A 21,810-nucleotide genomic window follows, 5' to 3' on the forward strand; every position below is an offset into this window, starting at 1 on the left:
CTACCATATATAAGAAAAACAAGCGAGTCTTTTTATAATAATATATGTTTTATAGATGTAAACCTTCCTGTACTGATTAAAAATAAATAAATAAATAAATAAATAAATAAATAAATAAATAAATAAATCAACTTTCTGGAAAAGTTTCTTTCCTTAGTAGTGACCATAATTCTTTAAACCATTAAAAAAAAAAAAAAAATACTTTTTTTCGGCTTCTCTCATTAGGGGTCGCCACAGTGGATCATCTGCATGTTTGATTTGCCACATGTTTTTATGCTGGATGCCCTTCCTAACGCAACTCTCCCCATTTATCCAAGCTTGGGACCCGCACTAAGGCTTGTGCAACCCTAATGGCTGGGGTTGGTTCTCTGACCGGGGATCAAACCCAGGGCGTAGCGGTAAGAGCGCTGCAGTCTAACCCCTAGACCACCAGGGAAGCTAATTCTTTAAACCATAGAAATGTTAAATTTTAAAATCTAATTTGTCAGAAGGTGTTTTGTTCAGAACAGCAACTTTGGGCAGGTTTGTATTCTTGGCCCGTTCTTGTATTTTTATGATTTTCGTGATAAAGATCATTTACAGCGACTTAAATGAAAAACATACAAACAAATATATAATATAATACTGTAACCTCAGTGATAACAGGAACTCAGTGCCTACACAACTTTTTGGTCAGCCCCCCCCCCCAAAAAAAAACCTCACCCACACTCCAATGAATTGCTTAATCAATTTTTTCCTTCTATAAAAGAACAAATGTAAGCAGATTCTACGTCATGCCAGCTGCTAAAACATGGCAGATGTGTTTACAGCTGCTAATGTCAAATGTATGAGCTGGTTTCTGACATGTACTATATTTCTGACAGCGTTGATAGATTGATGTGGCGTTTCATATGAAGCCGTATGTCAAACTGAACTGGACATCCTTTGAACGCATTAAGTACCGCTAGCTTTTTTCTTCTTCTATGCGTTTATACTGCAGGGGTTGTCGACTAGTGAATGCAGAGTCACAAAGGTACTGCAGCAGATTGAAATTTGCTACAGCAGGACTGGACAACATATGGGAAAAAAGTCTGTAGTGACTCTAGTGATATATTTGTGGGGTTCTCACATTCCCTAATTCAGTCCCATGCATTTATGTAAATTAATTCACAGCAGCTCAGCAAGGAAGGATAGCTATTTAACAACATCAACAAAAAAAACAACATATGCTGCATTCCAGTTTGCCTTCAGATACTATGCACTAAAAAAAGTTAAGCTTCATCTTATTTTATCATTTCCAGCTTTCCAAAATGTGTTTAATGTATACATAAGTTCTTACTTATATACAGTATGTTATTTCACTTCTTACTGTTACTTACATTCAGTTATCCATTATTTTCATTCTGTCACAAAACTACACCTTCCTCGCGTGAAAAGCTGAAACGGATCCACCTTTTAAATATCTATTGTAATAGTCATCTGGGTACCTCTGGGATACTTATTTCAACAAAACTATAATTTGGGATATACTTATTGTAAGTATTTTTTGGATATATAGTTGGTAAATTGGGAAGCAGCGATAATCCTAAAAATCTTTGTCACTATTCAATCACTTCAGCAGCTTGAACTGTGAAAAATGTGGGTTGCGAATAAAGTTCGAGAAAACAAGCAGTAAGCAATTATGAGACATTTTTTGAATAAAACTTCTTTCGACTTCTCCCATTGGGGTCACCACAGCGGATCATCTACACGTTTGATGTCTGGGGTTCGTTCCCTGACCCGGAGATCGAACCCGGGCCGCAGCGGTGAAAGCGCCGGATCCTAACCACTAGACTACCAGGGGACCTAGACGTTTCTGCAATAAAGAACTGTAATATCTTACATAGAAACTAACCGAGAGCCAAGTACAACCGAGGTGAAGGGTCTTGATTAAGGACCCAGTAAAGGCAGTTTGGTGGTCCTGGGATTTGCAAACGTGACTATTATTATTGTGAATTGAAACTTCAACTATTGAGCTACAACAGCTAAAATACATGGAGTATTTTGACATTTCTAGTCATGTGTAGATCTTCTTTCAATATGGTATTGCTAAGCTGGTAACAGTTGGTAACAAATGCCTATTTTGTGGTGACAGATTGGGAAAAAACACATATAGCGAAAAAAAAGTCTCAACGCATAAAAAAAGGACCTAAAAATGTTCTTTATATCACTATAATTCTGGAGAATAACAATTCTTGAGTCCTTCGAAAGTAATACAGTGTGTTAATAAAAGTGCCACACTAAAGTGATGACAAATGTGTTTATATTAAAGTTTTTATTATATTAAGTTTGTTGTGACTTGCTTGTTCCAGCACATATATATATATTAATCCAAATGCGCTTTAGGATTGCATTTGAAAGAGGATATGTGTCAGAGTGAAAGTCATCACTGTAAATGTTTGTGTACTGGCATTGAAAAATTCACTTGTGACCTATTGCTTGCTCAGCCACCACGATTGCAGTTTTATATGAAATTGCTATGTTCTTGTTCTACAATGTTTCCAGGACGTGTTTTCACAGATTCATGGAGTTCCTTTTGCTAGAAATAAACTATTATTTCTCCATTAGAGGGCAATTCCAAGCCAAAATATTGTTGACAGTGAATTTAAATCTTTTCTCATTGCATTTTTTCAAAAGTAAAGCTAGCTTCTGCAATTACCGCTACAGTAGATATTGTACTCTTTAAATTATTTTCTTTTTTGGTGTATCTGTAGATTCATATAAGAACTAAATCACATCAGAATCTGCTGCCCCCTTTTGTACACTACTGCTTTTTATGGTTGTGTACAAGGCAAAAACAGGTTATTAATGTTCTTGTGTACACAAAAACAGAGCCAAAATCAGGTAGCCCACCATCGTAGGTGTGTAAAAACCAGTGAAGTGCACTTATGAATTTTGGCTTTATAAATAAGCCTGACTTGACTTCCACCATAAAAGGCTATGTTTGTATTTGTGTGTTTGTCTGTGTGTGCTTGTGTGTGTGTGTGTGTGTGTGTGTGTGTGTGTGTGTGTGGGTGTGTGTGTGTGTGAGTGGGACTTAGTGCTGCCTAGACTATGCCCTTTTACTCTGTAAACACTCTTATCTGGAAGTAGTGCTTGTTGTCTGTAGAGAGTTCTCTCACTGACAGATATCTCCATCGATAAGCATGAAGAAAAGCCAAAACACTTAAACGCAAAGTTGTACATTTCCACTCTTTGTTAAAGCTTTACGATATAGAAATAATCTTTCACATATGAATAATTCCAATGAAGTATGCGTGAAATCTACACATATGGCTTTTAGACACTTGTGTATTTTTCACATATAGCGCATGTGTTTGGATTTGTATGATTCGAATTTACAGGTGCCTTTTAATATGCACGATTTCTTTTTACGTTGATGACATTGTTCACATGATGCAAATTTTACTAAGATTCAAATGTAGCTGAGCTGCTGGAGGGCATAGCGTGATGAGATATTATATACAGTGGAACCCGGTTATGTCGATGTCCTAGGGGGTCGCCAAAAAGCATCGAGATAACAGATGATCGAGATAAACGAAAATCAAAATGGCGGCAATATATTAACGTGCTTGAAATTTATTTATGTACATGATGTGCGTTAATAAATGAGAATGTGCATGCACGTGTTTTTGAAGGTTTTTTTTACACAACAGCGTTGCCGCGATTTGTTTGATGAAGGCATGCTATAAAAATACATACAGTACATGTTTATCTGTCAGGAATCCACCTGCCACACCCCCTTCGGCCCCCTTCAGCGTATCAGGTGCTTTCTCGGCCGCTTTCTCTGAAGCTCCCGGCTTCAATCGCGCACATATGGTGCTCGTTTAGCATCATCACCAGCTCCTATTTAAACTTCCACACTCTCACTGTCCGTTATTGTTGGTATATGTTGGTTCACGGCGGTCGTTGTTATCGCTCATGTGTATCCCGGTGCGTGCCTTCCCACCGGCACTCTCTCAACGGCTGCTCTTTTCTTCCCAAAGCGCACCGTGGATTCCCCCCCAATCCTGCCGGTGTTCATTCTATGCTTTTGCTGCTCATCCCACATTCCGCGCCGCCAAGCGCGGCTTTCGCCTCCCGTTCATCGCATAACATTTAACAGCAAAAGGCATATGTGCACTAACTAACAGCAGAGATTCACCAGTATACAATACAACACCTGTAGCAGCTGTAAACCTTGATTTTTCCGCCACTTCCGCGAGTTCTTCTGCAGCTGCACAGTGCGGATCGAGATGACCGACGTTAAATGGCAAATTTTTCCCCCCTTGTGCTCGAGATATCAGGGTTCGGCGACATAAAAGAATCAACATAACCGATAAAAAATGCTAAGACAAAGCGAGAATTTGCCGGTTCCACTTCAAAAACGTCGACTTAATAGGATTGTCGAGATAACCGAGGTCGAGATAAGCGGGTTATATATATATATATATATATATATATATATATATATATATATATATATATATATATATATATATATATATATATATATTGGTCAGATTAGACATAGGTCATGTATTATGTAGGAGAATGAAAAAACTCCTACTATATGTATTATTATTATTTTTATTATTATTATTATTATTATTATTATTATTATTATTATTATTATTTTAATTAATATTCTGTACATTCTTTTTCTCTTTTTTTTACAGAGACTATTTTGGACACACGGACTGCCACAGCTGAACTCGGCTGGACAGCGTACCCTGCATCAGGGGTAAGTGTGTGTGAGAGTTTCCTAACATATAGACCTAACAAAGCCTAACATATTCTTACTGAAACACATGAAGCCCTGTTCTGCATACCTGAGCTTTCAGATGCCAATGACTCTGACTAACAGGCAAAATATTGTATCCATCCCTCTTGCTTTTAGAGCAGAACTAATTTAGCTTTTATGGACTGTTACCAAGGATGGCTATGGTGATGTTGATACCTCCTGAAGTACAAAAACTCTCATTTTAATTTGATCTGCCACATACAGTATATAAACATACATATTGACACAGATTTATTTTTTGCAATCACAATCAGATTACATAAAAGTAATAAAAAAAAATGAAAAAAGATGCAGAATAACACAGGCATTAAAAAAGAATTTCGACTAGCAGATAATATAATATGATTACAACATAATAAAATGTAATCCGAATTAATTAAAATAGAGCTAGAATATGGATGCAGTAGTAATAATAATAATAGATATCTTACTAGTTGTACATATGTGCTTCTGGCTGTGTGTGTAGAGGAAGAGAAACATCTTTTTCCTGATTTTAATAAAGTTGAAAATGTTACGGTTGCATTTTATTGGTAAACGGTAAAAGCGACCAAATACTATGACTTGCTCCAGAGAGGCATTTCTCATTAATAGCACTTTAATAAAAGTGTCATCTCCCTCTGTAGCTCTTTATTTATTCACAGCTTTTGGAAATTGTTTACTTCTTAGCTTTAGTTGGGGAAAAAAAGGAAGCCGAGCTGAGTTCTGCTCAATAACCTGTGAAAGAGTTTAGGAGAGAGACAGAATGAGTCATTAAATCACTTTGGAGCACCTTAAAAAAAAAGAAGAAAAAACACAGTAAAATGATTACGCACTCCAGGTGTTGTTATTGCTGAATGTAAATGGAGCGATATTAGAGTGTGTGTCTGCGTGTGTGTGGATCCGAGTATGTGCCGGTTTCTCTCTTTGCTCTCTCTGCTTCATCAGAGCGTCGTGGAGAGAAGCTCCCCATGCTATTTCATCAGCACAACCATTATTCTCCATCCAGCCCCATTCAGAGTGACTTAATGACATAATGAAGGCACTTAGGCTCCGTAGAGTCCGCAAAAAACCCCAGCTAAAGGCATGGAGCCAATGCAGAGTGGAGCTTTAGAGAAATCAGGGTGTAGGGATACAGAGAGATTAGCATTTAGAGCCAATGTGAACTCAAAGAGATATAGCAAGCGCTCTCTTTCTCTTTCTCTTTCGCGCTCACTCATTACTAAAAGTTCACAGTTGCTTATCAGTTTTAAACTTCTCATGAATGTTTAAGAGCATTTAATGCTCCAAAGTATTCCAAGGTACAAACCATTTGGCATCAACTATAATGTGAAATGTATTTCTGTCACTCTTTCTTCAACAGAAGTCATTTGGATATTCTGCTCTAATAATCAGCATCAAAAATCCACCTAGAACAAAGATCTATCTTACCAAAATCTCAGCTCAAACAGACCTATGGCTCCTTAGAGATTTTTTATGAATAACACCCTCAATGAAGGCCACACCCCAACAATTACACACAACTTATGATTTGGTTCATGATCATGCCTTTTGAGTTTTACAATTATGAATGCATCTTGAGTTTTTTGGATGCATTAAGCTTAAGTAAACAAGAACTGATGGGCATGTGTAGGCTGTGTTGTTCATCTTATTGTGTTTCTGTATTATAGAAGCTCAGACAGTCTCAGTCTGACACTAAAGATACACTAAAGACTCACTAAAAACCTTAAGACAAGTTCATGCAAAGTAACTCAAAATATGAGTATGGCAAAGCTAAATGATTCACATGCTAGAGGCCAGAATGTAAAAGGTTGCACTATAGAGTCACTTCGGGTCGATATGTACTGACTAATGTTTAACTTTGGGCAATTTGTTTATATTGTTAGGATTATACTTTCATCTTGTACATACACCTTTTTTTAGAAAGACACCTGACACATCTTTCTTGCATGACTGCAGAAATTTCACAAAAGTGTTTTTACTTTACTATTATTACTTTCAACAATATTTGCACTCAACTAAGTATAGGTAGCAGTGCTTGTACTGGTCTACAATGATTGATTGGCAGTATCTTATTTATGTCCCCTGGTGGTCTAGTGGTTAGGATGCGGTGCTCTTACCCCTGCGGCCTGGGTTCGATCCCCGGTCAGGGAACCAACCCCAGCCATTAGGGTTGCACAAGCCAGTGCACTCTTAGTGCCGGTCCCAAGCCTGGATAAATGGGGAGGGTTGTGTTAGGAAGGGCATCCACCGTAAAACATGTGCCAAATCGAACATGCGGATCATGAATACGGATGATCTGCTGTGGTGACCCCTAATGGGAGACGCTGAAAGAAAGTTTATTCTGCAGTTGGGTGTGCTTTCAGCTGACTCTGAATACTAAAATGATCTTTACATATGTCTGGTAATATTTTTGCATAAATTGTGCAAACAAAAAAATTAATATATCGACTTTACATTTACAAAAAACTATTCAGTTTCTATGTATGTGCAGGACAGTGACAGTTAAAGCATGAAGTAGCAGTTAAATGTGATCAGTTCTATGTAAATGCATAATCTTATATTATGTGTGTTCTGATTTCTGATTGCAGTTCATTTAAATTAACTGACTGAAAAAAAAAGAAAATCTGCCATGCACAAAGTTGCATTCTACCAAATTTCAGCTAAACCAGACTCATGGTTTCATTTTATCATATCAGATAAAACCTTCCATTAAATATAAAGCTTGTAAAGATGTAACAGAGATTGTTGATGCCAATTAACAATGAAAAAATCAAAAGCAGATGTTCAGCTTGATTAATGGATTCATTAATTTGTGAATTTTTTACCAAATGAACTTGATTAGCATTTACATTTTGGCAACTCCAGTTACTCATTGCAGCAACAACAAAAATGGCACTTGACACTTTGCAAGCATGAGCGGTAAGTGTAAGTTTAGGATCAGCAAGAGGTGAACAGACTGATATCGCTTTCAAGTGAAAGCTTAGATGTTCTCATATTTACCATCCATAGTCTAATTAGATTTCCCTCAGAATTTGTCAGAGCCCTAATAAGCATTGAAGCATGAATTCGGGCGAAGCTACAGCTGCTAAAATCGGCAACTCGCTCCAAAGCTATGCTTAAATGATGATGTTTTCATAATAGTTCGCTTTTGCCAATGAGTACTGATGTGCGATCACAAGACTGCTTTGGCTTCGGGCCAGAGTTCTTAGAATCTCATCTCTGCAGTAGGTACGCTCTGCTCTCATCACTACATTAAGCGTAATGAGGACTTTGATCGTTAGCTGATGAACTGAATCAGGTGTGTGAGCACAGCAGGAACTCATGATTGAAATTAAAATGCCCTGAATGTAAATAATAATGGGAGTTAATACGGGAGTTGTTAAGCAAGTAATCTGAGCTTCAAAACATTTCAATGAGATGGATGCAATGGATGAAGAGATGATTCTAATAAAATCGAATAATTTGCATATATTTCTCAGTCATGTCTTCTTCCAGTTGCTCAGTGCTCCTCTATGACTATCCCTGTTTCCTGCAGTGTTTGTGATGTTCAGTTTATTTTTTTCTCCCAGTTTCAGTACAGAAAGAAGGAGGAAGTGAAGTGTGATGTGCCAGAGAGAAAGAATGAAAGAGAGAGAGAGAGAGAGAGAGAGAGAGAGAGAGAGAGTATTAAGAACAATACAGGGAGAGACAGTTTTTTTTTTTTTTTTGCTTTATAAAGCTAAAATCAATCTGCCACTACAAATACACCAGAATTGCTGTTTTTGGTTTGACCCAGAATTAAAAACATCGCTTGGCCTTTATGCTCTCCCTTTGGGTTATAAGAATTCACCTGGTCGCAAATCTTTCCAAAAACTCCCTAAGAAATAACTTGATTGATGCCAACAACACAAGATTCTTACAATGTATAAAAAGAGCCACAAAATAAAATTGCTCATTCCAAGTTCCAGACACACAAAAGCATCTATTTTGTATTAAATCCTACAGGGACGAAGTTACTTCTTTCAGTGATAAATTCACTTCTACTATATTTTGGTCGAGGTATTCATTTTATGCTAGGCTTTTTCTTTGCTTTTGTCATAGACAATTGATTCCACTATGAATAAAAAAAGAGTTTCAAAGACATTTTACCAAACAATGTATGGGTCACCAAATGTAAAAAGAATATTAATAAATAAAGATAAAAGAGGCGAAATTAAACCCTTCAAAGCAACACTCATTTATTCATGACGCCCTTTCTTTACTCCGATATATTTACTGGCTCACTGCAAATAAAGAGAAGTAATAGGAACCTGGTATTTCTATGTTTTTTTGTGTGTCTAATAGACATGAACAGTCTAATCTAATTATTATCTTTTTATCACAATTAAGATTATAATTAACATATTTAGATGGTTTATATAACAGGTTTAAGTTTCGAGATCAGATTCAAATGTAAATGTTGCATATGAATGTAAATATAAATGAAAACTGTTAAATACAGCAAATATAGAAACTTCCTACACAGAAAAAATTGTTGGTGACATAAAGATATTATTGAAATGAGTAGAAATGGAATAAAAAGCAATAATATAGGGAATGTATATTCAATTTAATTCATTTTTATTTGTGTAGCGCTTTTAACAATTAACATTGTCTCAAAGCAGCTTTACACAGATAATGTGGTGATAAAAAAAATTATTTATAAGTGTAAGTTTGTCGCTGATGAACGAGCCGGTGGCGACTGTGGCAAGCAAAAACTCCCCGAGATGGCATAAGGAAGAAACCTTGAGAGGAACCAGACTCAAGAGGGAACCCATCTTCATCTAGGTTGCACTGAATGTCCATATATTGCATATATACGATGTTGCGGGGTACAGATCTACAGATATATATCAGTAGCAGAACCCAAACATGAAAACATTTCTGAAATCAGGCTGGTTGAAGGCCCAAATGGCCTGTGAGAAGCTCTAGATACAGGTCAAAAGCTTCAACTATTGTTCACAATGCATCAGAAAAAGGAAAAAATTTCATCTAGCAAACAAATCTCAGTAGAATGATGGTTTCAGAAACGCCTGAGATTTTCGAACAGAACAGTCTATAGATTTAAAAGTGCGAAAAACAAACAAATAGGAAAAAAACTTCCAGTGAGCTGTAGTTCTTTGGGTGGATATGCCTTATTGATGAGAGAGGTCAGAGTAGTATGGATAGAATGGTTAGTGCAGACAGGATGGCAACAGTAACTCAAATAGGCACTCTTTATCCCCCTGGGTGCACAGAAAAGCATTTCGCAATGCATGTCAGTGTTTAGGGCAAATGGGCTACAACAGCAGAAGACCACATCAGATTCCAATCGTTATAGCCAAGAAGAGGAATCTGAGGCTACAGTGGGCCGGACACTAAAATAAATGAGTCTTAGTTAATGGGTAAGATGTTAGACCTTCGGATTAGAAGGTCATGTGTTCATATTCCCGGCACCACCAAGTTGTCACTGTTGGGCCCATATGCAAGGCCCTTAATCCTCACTTCCTCAGCTGTATACCTGAGATAATTGTGTGTATGTTGTAAATGTAACTGCAACTGTCTAGTTTTAGTGAGAACTTGTGCTATGGTCACATGATTGGTTGATTAGACAATTGTGTGAATGACCATCAATACAGGTGTCCCTATAAACTGGCAAGACCTCTAATATTGCATATAGCATTCTTTTTCAAGACCTTTTAAGATATTTTAAAAACCATATTAATAACTTTTACTTGGCTTTGCATTTCCCCGGAGTAGAGTTGTGTGCCGTTCTGTTTTTAATCCCACTCCCACCTGCTTCTGCAGATATGACCAACCGACTGATCCTGCTCTCACACGTATTTTTGTTTGTACGCCTACCCATGACATTTTCTCAAAACCAAGAATTTACTCAATTTCTCAAAAATAAGTAGGCAGTTCAAACCCTGACCAGGATAAAGTAGTTATTAAAAATGGCTGAATGAATAACCAAAGTCCAATCTACAGCAGAAGTGGTAAAAACAGTTCATTTCCCAATAATCAGCATGGCTTTTCTTTATCTCAAAAGCTTCCAATTTGATAGCCTGCTCCTGTAACATGTTTGCTGTATCGTGCCTCGTAGGTCTCTGAAGTGTCGAGGTGTTCAGCGATTAAAAAAAAATTCAAGTTCTTGATGTTTTTAAAACATGAAAAAGATGTTGGCTGTGACAGAAAACAGTAAGCATAGTACAGAAGGGTGCTTTGCTTTGTAAAAGTAAAAAAAAATAAATCAATCGTTCACCACTATGCCAACAGACCTGCTGTTTTGATTCAACTTCTGAATTAAAAACAATTCCTTCATGTTCTTGCTCTGGGTTTTTCAGAGTTTTTAGCAAATGTTACTAGAAATATGTAAAACTCATATAATATTAAATGTATTAAATATATATATAAATCGGTGGTGGGCGGTCAAAGCCTTTTTTGCTGGTCTAAACAATATCAGAAGCACTGACCCATATTAGCTAGCTAGCATGTCTCAGCCTGGGAAAGGGTTTGTTTGCCATTTCCAGACCAGTGAATACGAGCGGTACTACTGGTTTACAGCCTCTGAGGAGTGGTGTAAATTATGAGTATGCATCTCTGCTAAGTAAGTTGTATTTTATTTACATTTTAATGTTTTTGTCATGTTATTAGCAAATATTCTGATTCTGAAGTGCTCCAGATGATAAAGGTCGCAGTTGCGGTTGTAGTGTAGCGGTTTGGAGTTGTCTTAACTGGGTTTCTTGCTTTGGTAAAATGGTATTCACCCTTCATATGTGAAATGCCTCTCTCTCTCTCTGTAATGCCATGCGTTGTTATATTGCATTATAGTATTAATGGTTTATATAGTTGCGACGTGATAGTGGTGGTATTAAGAGGTGAATTAAGTCGGGTAAGTCCCCACTGAAGGCCCAGGTACCAAATGCATGGCCCACCTTACCTACGTATATATACACACACACACACACACAGGTGCAAATTAAAAAAAAATGCTGAGCATGCACTGACTCATTGTGTGTGCATGGGTGTAAGAGATTTGATAATAGCTGTGCTATGTGAAAGAACTGGATCGGGTTTTGGGGTTTGTAGGTTGAGAGAGCATACACACATGCTCCTATGGGAGGGTTTGTATTACCTCTTTAAAGCATCATGACTGTAAATATACCGCCCCCATTGCAACGTGGGCCAGAAAGTGAAGATGAACACAAAGTGACAATCCGAAGAAGTCCCTCGCGTGATGCGGCAGAGGCAATTAAAGGCAAACTCGAATGGAGCAAAATATCTACGAAAGCCTTCTGCTTCCTTTCGGAGTTGTGGGAAGATAATGGTGCCACAGAGACACTATGTTAGTCACACAAGAGTGAATGCTAAAGCTGGGAGGAGAATTGGGAATGAGAAAGCATGTAGCATGCAATATAGAATGCTGCTAGTTTGCATTTAGACACATACTTTAGAGCACATGAATAAATAGTATCGTTCCAAATGCATTTTGGATAAAACTAAGGCAGATTCATTCAAGCTTTTATTTTGGTTTGTGCCATGTGGTGCTAGCAATGTGGTGCTAGCAATGAAATTTTAATAGTGTTTAAAAATATCTTTGTAGTGAAGGAAGATATGCAGGTAGTTGGTTTGAAAGAGGCAGATGTAGAGGACAGAGGGATATGGAGACGGATGATCCGCTGTGGAGACCCCTAATGGGAGCAGCCGAAAGAAGAAGAAGAAGAAGAAGAAAAATATCTTTGTGTGTATCTTTATGTGTATGATGGCAAGCATGCTGGGTTAGCTGAGTCTGGTTATTTAAAAAATGGTGGTCAGTGCTTGAATTGCTCAGATATGCAATTGATTCTCTGCACACTTACACTATATTGACAAAACTATTGAGACACCATATGTGGTTCTTCCCGAAATTTACCTACATCAGTAACTAAATTTACTCATGCCCTTGTAGCTCAATTAGCCCAAACTCCACAATCACACTCCTAATGGTCAGGTGTTCACAAACATTTGTCCATGTAGTGTACTTTACAAATGTTTCTCACTTTTCGATATAGCTTGGTTTGCATTCAGATCGAAGCAGCTTGCACTCATTTTAATGACCATGCTCGCTCATACTGTTCCTTCATGCTGTATATTTTAGATACTGTTTAGGCTCTATTTATGTTTTTTTATTTCCATGTTAGTTGTTGTAGGAAGATGGTGAAATCCCCCTACTCGATATTTTCCAGATTGCTGTCATTTTTTTGTCCTCTGTCATTACTAAAATAACAAGTACAAGGCTTGCATAACATTTTAGAATGAGTAATACCTGTACCAATACCATATACAGAATTTTTCAGACAGCCATATCTAGGGCAACTTATGATGATCACATTTATACAGCAGAAGAGTTGAGGTTTAAGGGCATTGCACAAGGGTTCCAACTGGCAGCTTGGTGTTGCTGGGATATGAACTCCCGACCTTCCAATCAGTAGTCCAGAGTCTTAGTGAGTAGTCCAGTAGTCCAGAGCTACCACATCCCACCAGCGAGTGCTGTATTTATTGGTAAAATAAATATGACTCAGGCAATGCTGTTTAAACAGCTTGCAGCAATTTTAATGCGGCATGTTCATACACTTTACAAAACTCAATTGTATGATTTGAATGTATCTCAATGACGACTCAGTGAAAACCGAAGCGGCTGAATAGTTAGGGTCATGTTTTGATTGGCTTTAGTCCAAATATTATAAAACACTTCAGAAACATATTTAGTATTTAGCGTCAAGGTTTGACTGACTGACTATAAAGGAAGTTTAATATATTGCAAAGAAAGAATCATAACTGAAATAGGGCAGATGCTAGTTCTCAGCAATATTAGAAATACTAATTAGAAAGCTTTCCATGAACATCTTGATATTCAATTAGCAAATAATAAACAGGGGTCATCAATTACGTCAACAATTTAGAAATGAAAACAAACATGGAAAGCCGTGGATTATATTTGCGGTGATGATTAAAAATATATATTTTAAGCTTATTATAATTGGAAGTGGCTTTCCAGCCAGACATAGTGGAACACAGATCATGCTTGACATTTCCAAGGGGCACGTTTATTTTTCTTAGTGTTGTATTTTCTTCAGGTAAAATAACCTAATAAAAAAAAAGAATTAGCTGACATTGGCCATGTTTAGAATGTCTGCAGTTGCTTTAAAATAAGAACTTTTGAACAAAAAAACATGCGTTTTAATATAGTACATATAGTATACATATATAATAAATAAAAGAATACTAATAAAACTAAAGGTCACATTTATAATTAACTATAGATACATTCCTAACTTACTAATTATAATGCAGCTATAAGTTATTGTGCACATGCAAGGAATTTTATAATGAAAATTATGAACATTTCTAACATAATGCATGTCATGTTAACAGAGCACAATCAGACTCAACATTACTTTTTGTATAGCACGTTATGTCTTAATAAGAACATTAACAATTAAGTAACTGTCAATAACATTTACAGCCATATGCATTTCTTTTCCCAAACTGTTATTACAAAGTTAGATGCACAGATTCTACAGCATGTTTTTGGATTAGGAGACCCAAAATTATTCCAGCATAACAATGTTTTGCATAAGCTCCATGATGGTTTGTATGGGATGAAGTAGAAGATCTTGACTGGCTTGCTACAGAGCTCTGATCTCAACTGTACTGACCATCCTTGGGATAAATTGTTGACAACACTCCATAACCACAGTCCAGAATCTAGTGGAACATCGTCCAAGAAAAGTGGAGGTTATTATAACAGCAAATGGGAACTACATATGTGTGTATGTTCAAAAAGCATACACAAATTCTATGGTCAGGTGTCCACAAACATTCAGCTATATAGTGTACCTTCCAACTGCTTTACACCTGCAAATACCTTTGTTTTCAGGAAGCACCTTGCAATGCCTTCATGCTGCATACTATTTAAACAGTGAATTTTTTTTTATTAATCAAATACTTGCTTAAAATATACGTACATTTGGTTAAATACTTCATAATAAATATGTGCTGGTGTCAGTAGGTCTTTGTCTTTTTGTTATTATAAAAATGTCTATTTTGTTGAATTATAATGTATCACTACTAACAAGGCATTCTGTTAACATTTCATAATGCCTAATGTGTAAAAAAGCCATATAAACACATGAAAAGTTTATGAATTTATTCATAGGCTATAATGCTAATATTGCATAGAAAGTATTCACCATTTTCTTTTAAATAGGGTGCACTTTTTGAACTATTTATCTTTCTATGCTTTATATTCCTCGTCGATTAGAAGCAGATGGTTCTTAAAGCAGTCCGCACCTGTCACCTTTTTCCAACATATGCGACAAAACAACTCACATAAAGCCAGCGAGTGCATGTGCAGTATGGTTGTTCAAAGCCACGCTGGTTACGCCGCTGAATAAACTCGTGCCTGCTGCTAGCTGATAGGAGCTTTAAATATGGCTTCATTAAGTGAGCGTGTCGATGCTTTCTTTAAAGAAAGGAAGGGAAGAGTAGCAACTTGCATTTAATCTAATTTCACATATTCACAGTTGTTTTTTTGTTGTTTTTTAGCTTTTCCATTCGTTACACACTTGTTTGTTAATTGTGTGAAGGTTGCAAATGTGACTATTTCAGGATTACATATTTTAATGAGTGAGTTTGTCTGTTGCACCTGATAAGTTGGGTGAAAAGTTTGAGGTGAGTTTGCCGATTTTAGGCAAAACTGGAAGCATAGAACAAGAGTTGTTCTTACACTTGTATGTATTTGAATAATAAATAATCAAGGTTTAGATTAATGGGAGGGGCTTTTTTTTTAAATATATAGCCATCCTAATCTGGCCCTTGTCCAACTCGCCCAAATCCTTACACTTAAGGACAAAATGTTCTACCTGTTCTACTAACAGGTGTCATGATAAAGAGATAATCAGTGTTATTCACTTCACTAGTCATAATGTTATAATATCATAATGTTATTCCTGGTTGGTGTATATATTGAGCGAGTTTGACAAGGGCCAGACTGTATGGCTAGACGACTGGTTCAGAGCATCTCCAAATCTGCAGATTTTGTGGGGTGTTCCCAGTCTGCAGCGGTCAGTATCTATTAAAAGTGCTCCAAGGAAAGAAAAGTGGTGACCTAGCGACAGGGTCATTGGCAGTTAAGGCTCATTGATGTACATGTAGCATGTAGCAAAGGCTGGACCGTGTGGTCTGATTCAACAGACAAGCTACTGTACATATTGCTAAGTTAATACTGATAATGCTCAACAGATCAGCACTGTTTTGGCAGCAAAAGGAGGACCAACACAATGTTAGGCAGGTGTTCATAATGTTATGCATTTGCTCATTAGAATTTATATATATTATCATGAGATAATGTCACAGCTACCCATAGGTATGTGTTCATTATCATTGCAGTACAATGCTGTACAACATATTTTGTAACTACCAGGTTCAAATTGCAGTACTGCTTAATACTTTGTGAAATTGATGCAACCCTATTAATTAGAAAATACAAACAAAAATAACTCATGGATGAACAGAATTAAGAGAAATTCTGACAATTTTGAGAAGCCAGTGTTTTTCTTCTCTTGTCCAGTTGAGTTTTATGCAGTTGTAGACCATTCACTTCAAAGATTTTTTCTGCTCACCACACTTGTTCAGGGTCGTTTTTAGTTACTGTAGCCTTCTTGCCTGCTCGAACCACTCTGCTCATTCTGTGAGCTTCATAGCTCAAAGATTTCAAACCGTAGAGACTTGTATTCATGAAAAAACCCAGGAAAACAGTCTTTGTCACACCAACAAGGTCACCAAGATCAAATTTTTACCTAAATGCTGATGTTTGATGTTTATTGTAAACATTCAACAAAGCTCTTGTGCATGACTGGATAATAATTATATGAAGGATGTCAATTAGGTGTACTTCATGAAAAAAATGACATGGGGCTTAGCAGTGTAAGAAGATTTCACAGAAAATTGAAAAAAAAATAAAATAAAAAATGGCAGGAAAATCCTGATGAAATAGAATTAAATATTATGCAATGCAAATTCTGAAAACCAAGTTTACTTGCCTTTTCAGTCTTGCAGCTAGTGAGCATCGCAAAAAGTTATGTAATCATACTGCAATAATACAGCGAACATTCAACATATTTGGTAAATGTTTAAACTGTTACGGGCAATTTATCTTTTTTAATTAGTAAGAGATTTTAAACCCAAACTGATCGTAGTTTGGTGATGGTCTTCATTATTATTTTATTCCTCCATAAAAATTAAAAATTAAAAAGATTGTGCTGAACCACCCTTTCTTTGTGTTTAATTTTGTGGTTATACTAAAGTACAGTGCCAGCAGTTTCACAGTTTCAAGATTTTTTTTTTTTGTCATACAAAAATAAAATAAAGTTTGGCCAATTAATCTGAAATGCCAGTCAACACCACATAGTTAACAAGTAATAAAAGGTAGTTGAGAATTTATAGGTTCTAGCTAGTTAACACATTAATGAAGCTCGCTAGATAATACAGTTAGTCATAAACGCTACTATGAATATCAATCCATGAAAGCCATGATAATTTGTTGGTGTTTGCTAGTTAACAAGTCATAGACGCTATCTAGCTAACAAGTCATACATGCTAGCTACGAAATCATAGCTAGTTTACAAGTGATAGAAACTAGCTCACAAATCATAAACGCTAGCTAGTTAAGAAGTCATAGAAGCTAGCTAGCAAACAAATTGCAAAGACTAACTATAAATCAAAGCGCTGAGCATGACATATTCTATTTTTTATTAACCATTCGAAGCTTAATGAATTACAGACAGTTAAATAAGTTGTTAAACAGGCAATAAAATATATGAATAATGTTGTTGAGTTGTTGAGTTGCAAAATGCTGGCCCCGGGTCATCACCTCAAGCGAATCATGCTAATCAGGCTGAATTTATATCTTGATGAAATATTAGTTTAATACTAGCTTTTGTTATCTTTATGTTAAAGCTTCCAATTGGAAAATATGTGGAATCTTTTAGGCTGCCAAAAAAGCAAAATGCACTTCTGAACTGGATCTGTTCAGCTAATAAGCTGGTGAGTCAGTATATATCCCTATTCCCAAATGTATTCAGATATACCTCCCTATATTGTGTGGAGGTAAAGACACATAATCCTCTTTAAGATCACTTTCTCTCTCTCTCTCTCTCTCTCTCTCTCACACACACACACACACACACACACACACACACACACACACACACACACACACTCGAAACACACATACTTGTTTCCCCATCAGTCCAGCTCAGTCTTATTGCTTTACTGCACACGTTTGCACTCATTAAATCCTCCTTTCAAATCCCCTCCATGCCTCACACACACGCACACACTCAGCACATAATGAGCCGAGCTGATGAATTAAAATATGTGCTGCTGGAGAGGCGGCCAACCTTTGACCTCTGGATGGCGAGCAGGCCAAGCAGGCGTGAAAGAGAATTACTGAGACAGACATGGGTGCGTTCTGGGAAAGGCTGTTTTTGTGTGTGTGTGTGTGTGTGTGTGTGTGTGTGTGTGTAGATCTCAGGCTTGAGTAAATGTCAAAAGAGGAGAACAAGAGACAGGGATATAGCGATTTTTCAGGCCTCTGGCTTTGTAAGGACCGGAAGGTTTAGGGAAAAGAAGGTGGGGAAGAAGAGGAAAAGATGTGCTGAATTTTCTTTAATTTTGACCATCATGAAATCACATTTCGTGTTTGTGAGATTTGTGAGAAATTAGTGAGACATGATGGGGTTGACAGGTGTCTAATAATATAAAAAAAAAATATGAGCTAATGGATGTCCTCACATCAATAAGCATCCCAGTTGTCCTTGCCTGTCTATCTCTCATTGACCATATGTATACTATTCATTATTAATGTTCACAGCTGGGTAAAGATTGAGGGGACAAAAGAGAGAGAGAGAGAGAGAGAGAGAGAGAGAGAGAGAGAGAGAGAGAGAGAGAGAGAGAATAAAAAAAAAAAGGTCATGCTGAATGTAAAATAAAAAAGCAGCCAAAAAAGATGACTAGTCATGCCCGTTACACTTCAGTCATCAGTGTCTCTCACTCCCTAACACACACTACTTCTTTTCACGATCTTTCCTTTTTTAATTTTCTCTCCCAGGACTTATTGTCAAATTCTCAGTTTTTTTTTTGTGCTTCTATTTTACTTCTGATTTTTTTTTTTACTTCTTCTCTTTATGATGTCCACTGAGACCACACTGTCTTTCTTGAATGCTCTTTCTCTTCTTCTCTGCTCGTCTGTGTGTGTGTGTGTGTGTGTGTGTGTGTGTGTGTGTGTGTGTGTGTGTGTATGCTTTGTCCACAAATGCCCTTCAGGTAATGCTGCTTGCTGTTCTCCTCCACTCCTAGCTGCCTGAAAGACAAAAACAAACTTGACCTTTTTTTTTTAACATTCTCCCTGTAGTCTAATGCAAAATTTCCTGTAAAATTAAAAGTTATAGCACTCTTGTATTCGGGGAATGAATGAACTCTGTCTATCTGTATTCTGTTTTTGGTGACAAAAAGTCAACCTATTTTTACAGGCAGTTCAAATGAAAGTCTTTATCTACAACTTAAGATCTATTTGCTCATAAAACTGTAACTGTATCCTAAATCACAAATTATTCAACAAAGTTCACACAATTACGATTAATATTTTTTTTTCGATGCTCTTTAAAACAAACCGATTCAAAAATGTATGGAATAATAAGCGATTCTTAAAAGAAAGCCAAAGACAAAACCCTCCATAACCTTTGGGTAGATTTCATTTTACGTTTCCTTTTCAAAGTCTTCATTATTCTTGCGAGCAGCTTTTAGGACCACACTGTAAAAGCTGCAACTTCAAGCAACTGATGCTCATGATTTTTTAGAACAACAAATAATGAATAAGCGCATTTCTGCATCGGATTTCAAACAGCCACAATTTATTAAAGACTTCAAAGCAGAAATGCAAAATCCTTCCCCTTTCATTATTGATGTTATTAGTAAGCTACTGCAGATTAATGAATGCTGAGGGTCAGCTTTATGAATATTAATGTATTGGGGGGGAATGCCAGTGAAAATTGATAGAATTATTTATTTAAAGTACATGGGCACTGTTTTTGGAGATGCTTTCGGAAACATGTATATCAAGGAGGATACAGAGGCACTATAAAAGAATTATGGAAAAATACTTCAGCATTTTGAAATGTATCTGGTTGAATATCATTATCTTTAATAATAATTTGATGATAGTGATTGAGAGCTTCAATCCTGAAAGTCATCCGGGGTTGAGATCCGGTGACTCTAAAGGCCGTAGCATCATAATTCATTTCATCAAACTATTTAATGGTGTCTTGTGGGGTTATCCTGGAAGAGACGACTCTCAGAACTTTACACTGGTTTCTAGTGACTCTTCCCTCTAAATGGCCCTAATCACTATAACAAGCATCTCTATATGACCAATAGTTTCTAGAAATGTCACATGCATTCCTACTCAGCTTCTTGTCAAATGTATCAGCTTGATGTCTCACCCCCAGACCTTTCAACACTCTCTTTCCTACCTGTCCTGGACCTACACTGTTGATTTCAATTGTATGTAATTCAACATAAAATGAATGCTGACATTATAATTGGAAGCTACTTAGCAACCACACACATAGGGTAATTAACATTTAAGAACTAATTGAAAAGGTGAATGTTCTACCAGCTCGGTCCTGCTCTTCTCTCACATTAGTTTGTTATTTCTGTTCTGGCCCTCCCCTGTCTTATCTTCTTCTCCTTTCTCTCTGTCTGTCTGTCTGTCGACACACCTATATACCATATACCACATTGTGCATACAGGAGCTATAGGTCTATAATTTGATCATTTGAATCCCAAAGAACTCATGCAAAAGCTTTTGTAAAGAGAACAATAGGAAAATACATATTATGAGCTAATGATGTGTGATGTTTCACCTTTGCCTGCCAGGTTGCCAGTTTTCACTATGTTAAGCCTGTGTCACCTCGACATACATCGTGATATAATACAAAAGAAAATGGAACAAAAACCAGTGGATATATATATATATATATTTTTTTTTTTTTTGCACTGCAGTACATGTGAACTAACCCAGCCCAGCATCTCCTTATCTAACTATGACCCTCATGCACACACACACACACACACACACACACACTTGCACAAAAAAAGAAGCATGTCCTCAACACATAAGTCCGGTTCTCTATTCAGACAGCTTCTCCCCATCCAGCACACTTTTTTTTTCAAAGGGAGATTATATGAATAGTTCCCATTCACTGCTGTTCTACAGCCTGTTTTTGAATAGCAATGGATGTCTCCAGTGCCTTCCAGCAATAATTTTCTCATTTGGACTCTATTTCATGGCATCAAATTGAACAGACATTGAATTTGTTGTAATATGCGAACAGATTGAAATTCACTGAGCTTTGGAGTTGGGTATGATGGGAGTTTCTCAGTGAACCTTTTCACACTATTACTTATGAGGCAAATTTACCGCTCTGAACTATTTCTATGCACACGCTCATTTTTAATACTAAATTAACATTCGTGTTTTCTCTAAGGCTCCACCCTTTTCAGTCTCTCCTCAACTCTCTCTCTCTCTCTCTCTCTCTCTCTCTCTCTCTCTCTCTCTCTCTAACACATAGATATTGAGTTTCTGAAGTACATTTGGTCTGGAATATATTTATTTTTCTTGAATACTTAATGTAATGTCTTTCCTTCTTTTTTTTTTTTCATTAAACAGCTGACTCCACCAGAAACATTATTTCATTTTGCCGAACAAATGTTTTTTTTTTTTTTTATTTTGCGAGGTGGAACACTTTCGCACAACTTTCAAAAGAAAATAAAAAAAGGGGGTCCAGTTTTTTTTTCCAAGTGATAGCATGAGCATCTAACATATGGTTTCAGAATATATACAGTAAGCAAGTCAATACTTTTAGCTGGAGGAAATATTCAAAATATTCAGAGGTAGTTGGTTAATCCTCTAGGATTGATAGATATACTA

At 36.7% G+C, this 21,810-nt stretch overlaps 1 protein-coding gene across 1 annotated transcript in view; it reads left to right on the forward strand.

Annotated features, from left to right (window-relative positions):
* The window catches only part of LOC124402813 (ephrin type-B receptor 1-B), a 320,170-nt gene that overhangs the window by 82,950 nt on the left and 215,410 nt on the right, over positions 1 to 21,810 (forward strand). The window contains exon 2 of the mRNA XM_046876081.1: positions 4,677 to 4,741. Coding sequence (XP_046732037.1) covers positions 4,677 to 4,741 — 65 coding nt within the window. The remainder of the gene's footprint in view (positions 1 to 4,676; positions 4,742 to 21,810) is intronic.

The sequence above is a fragment of the Silurus meridionalis genome, chromosome 20 (genome assembly GCF_014805685.1).
Source record: "Silurus meridionalis isolate SWU-2019-XX chromosome 20, ASM1480568v1, whole genome shotgun sequence".
In the NCBI taxonomy this organism is placed as follows: Eukaryota; Metazoa; Chordata; class Actinopteri; order Siluriformes; family Siluridae; genus Silurus; species Silurus meridionalis.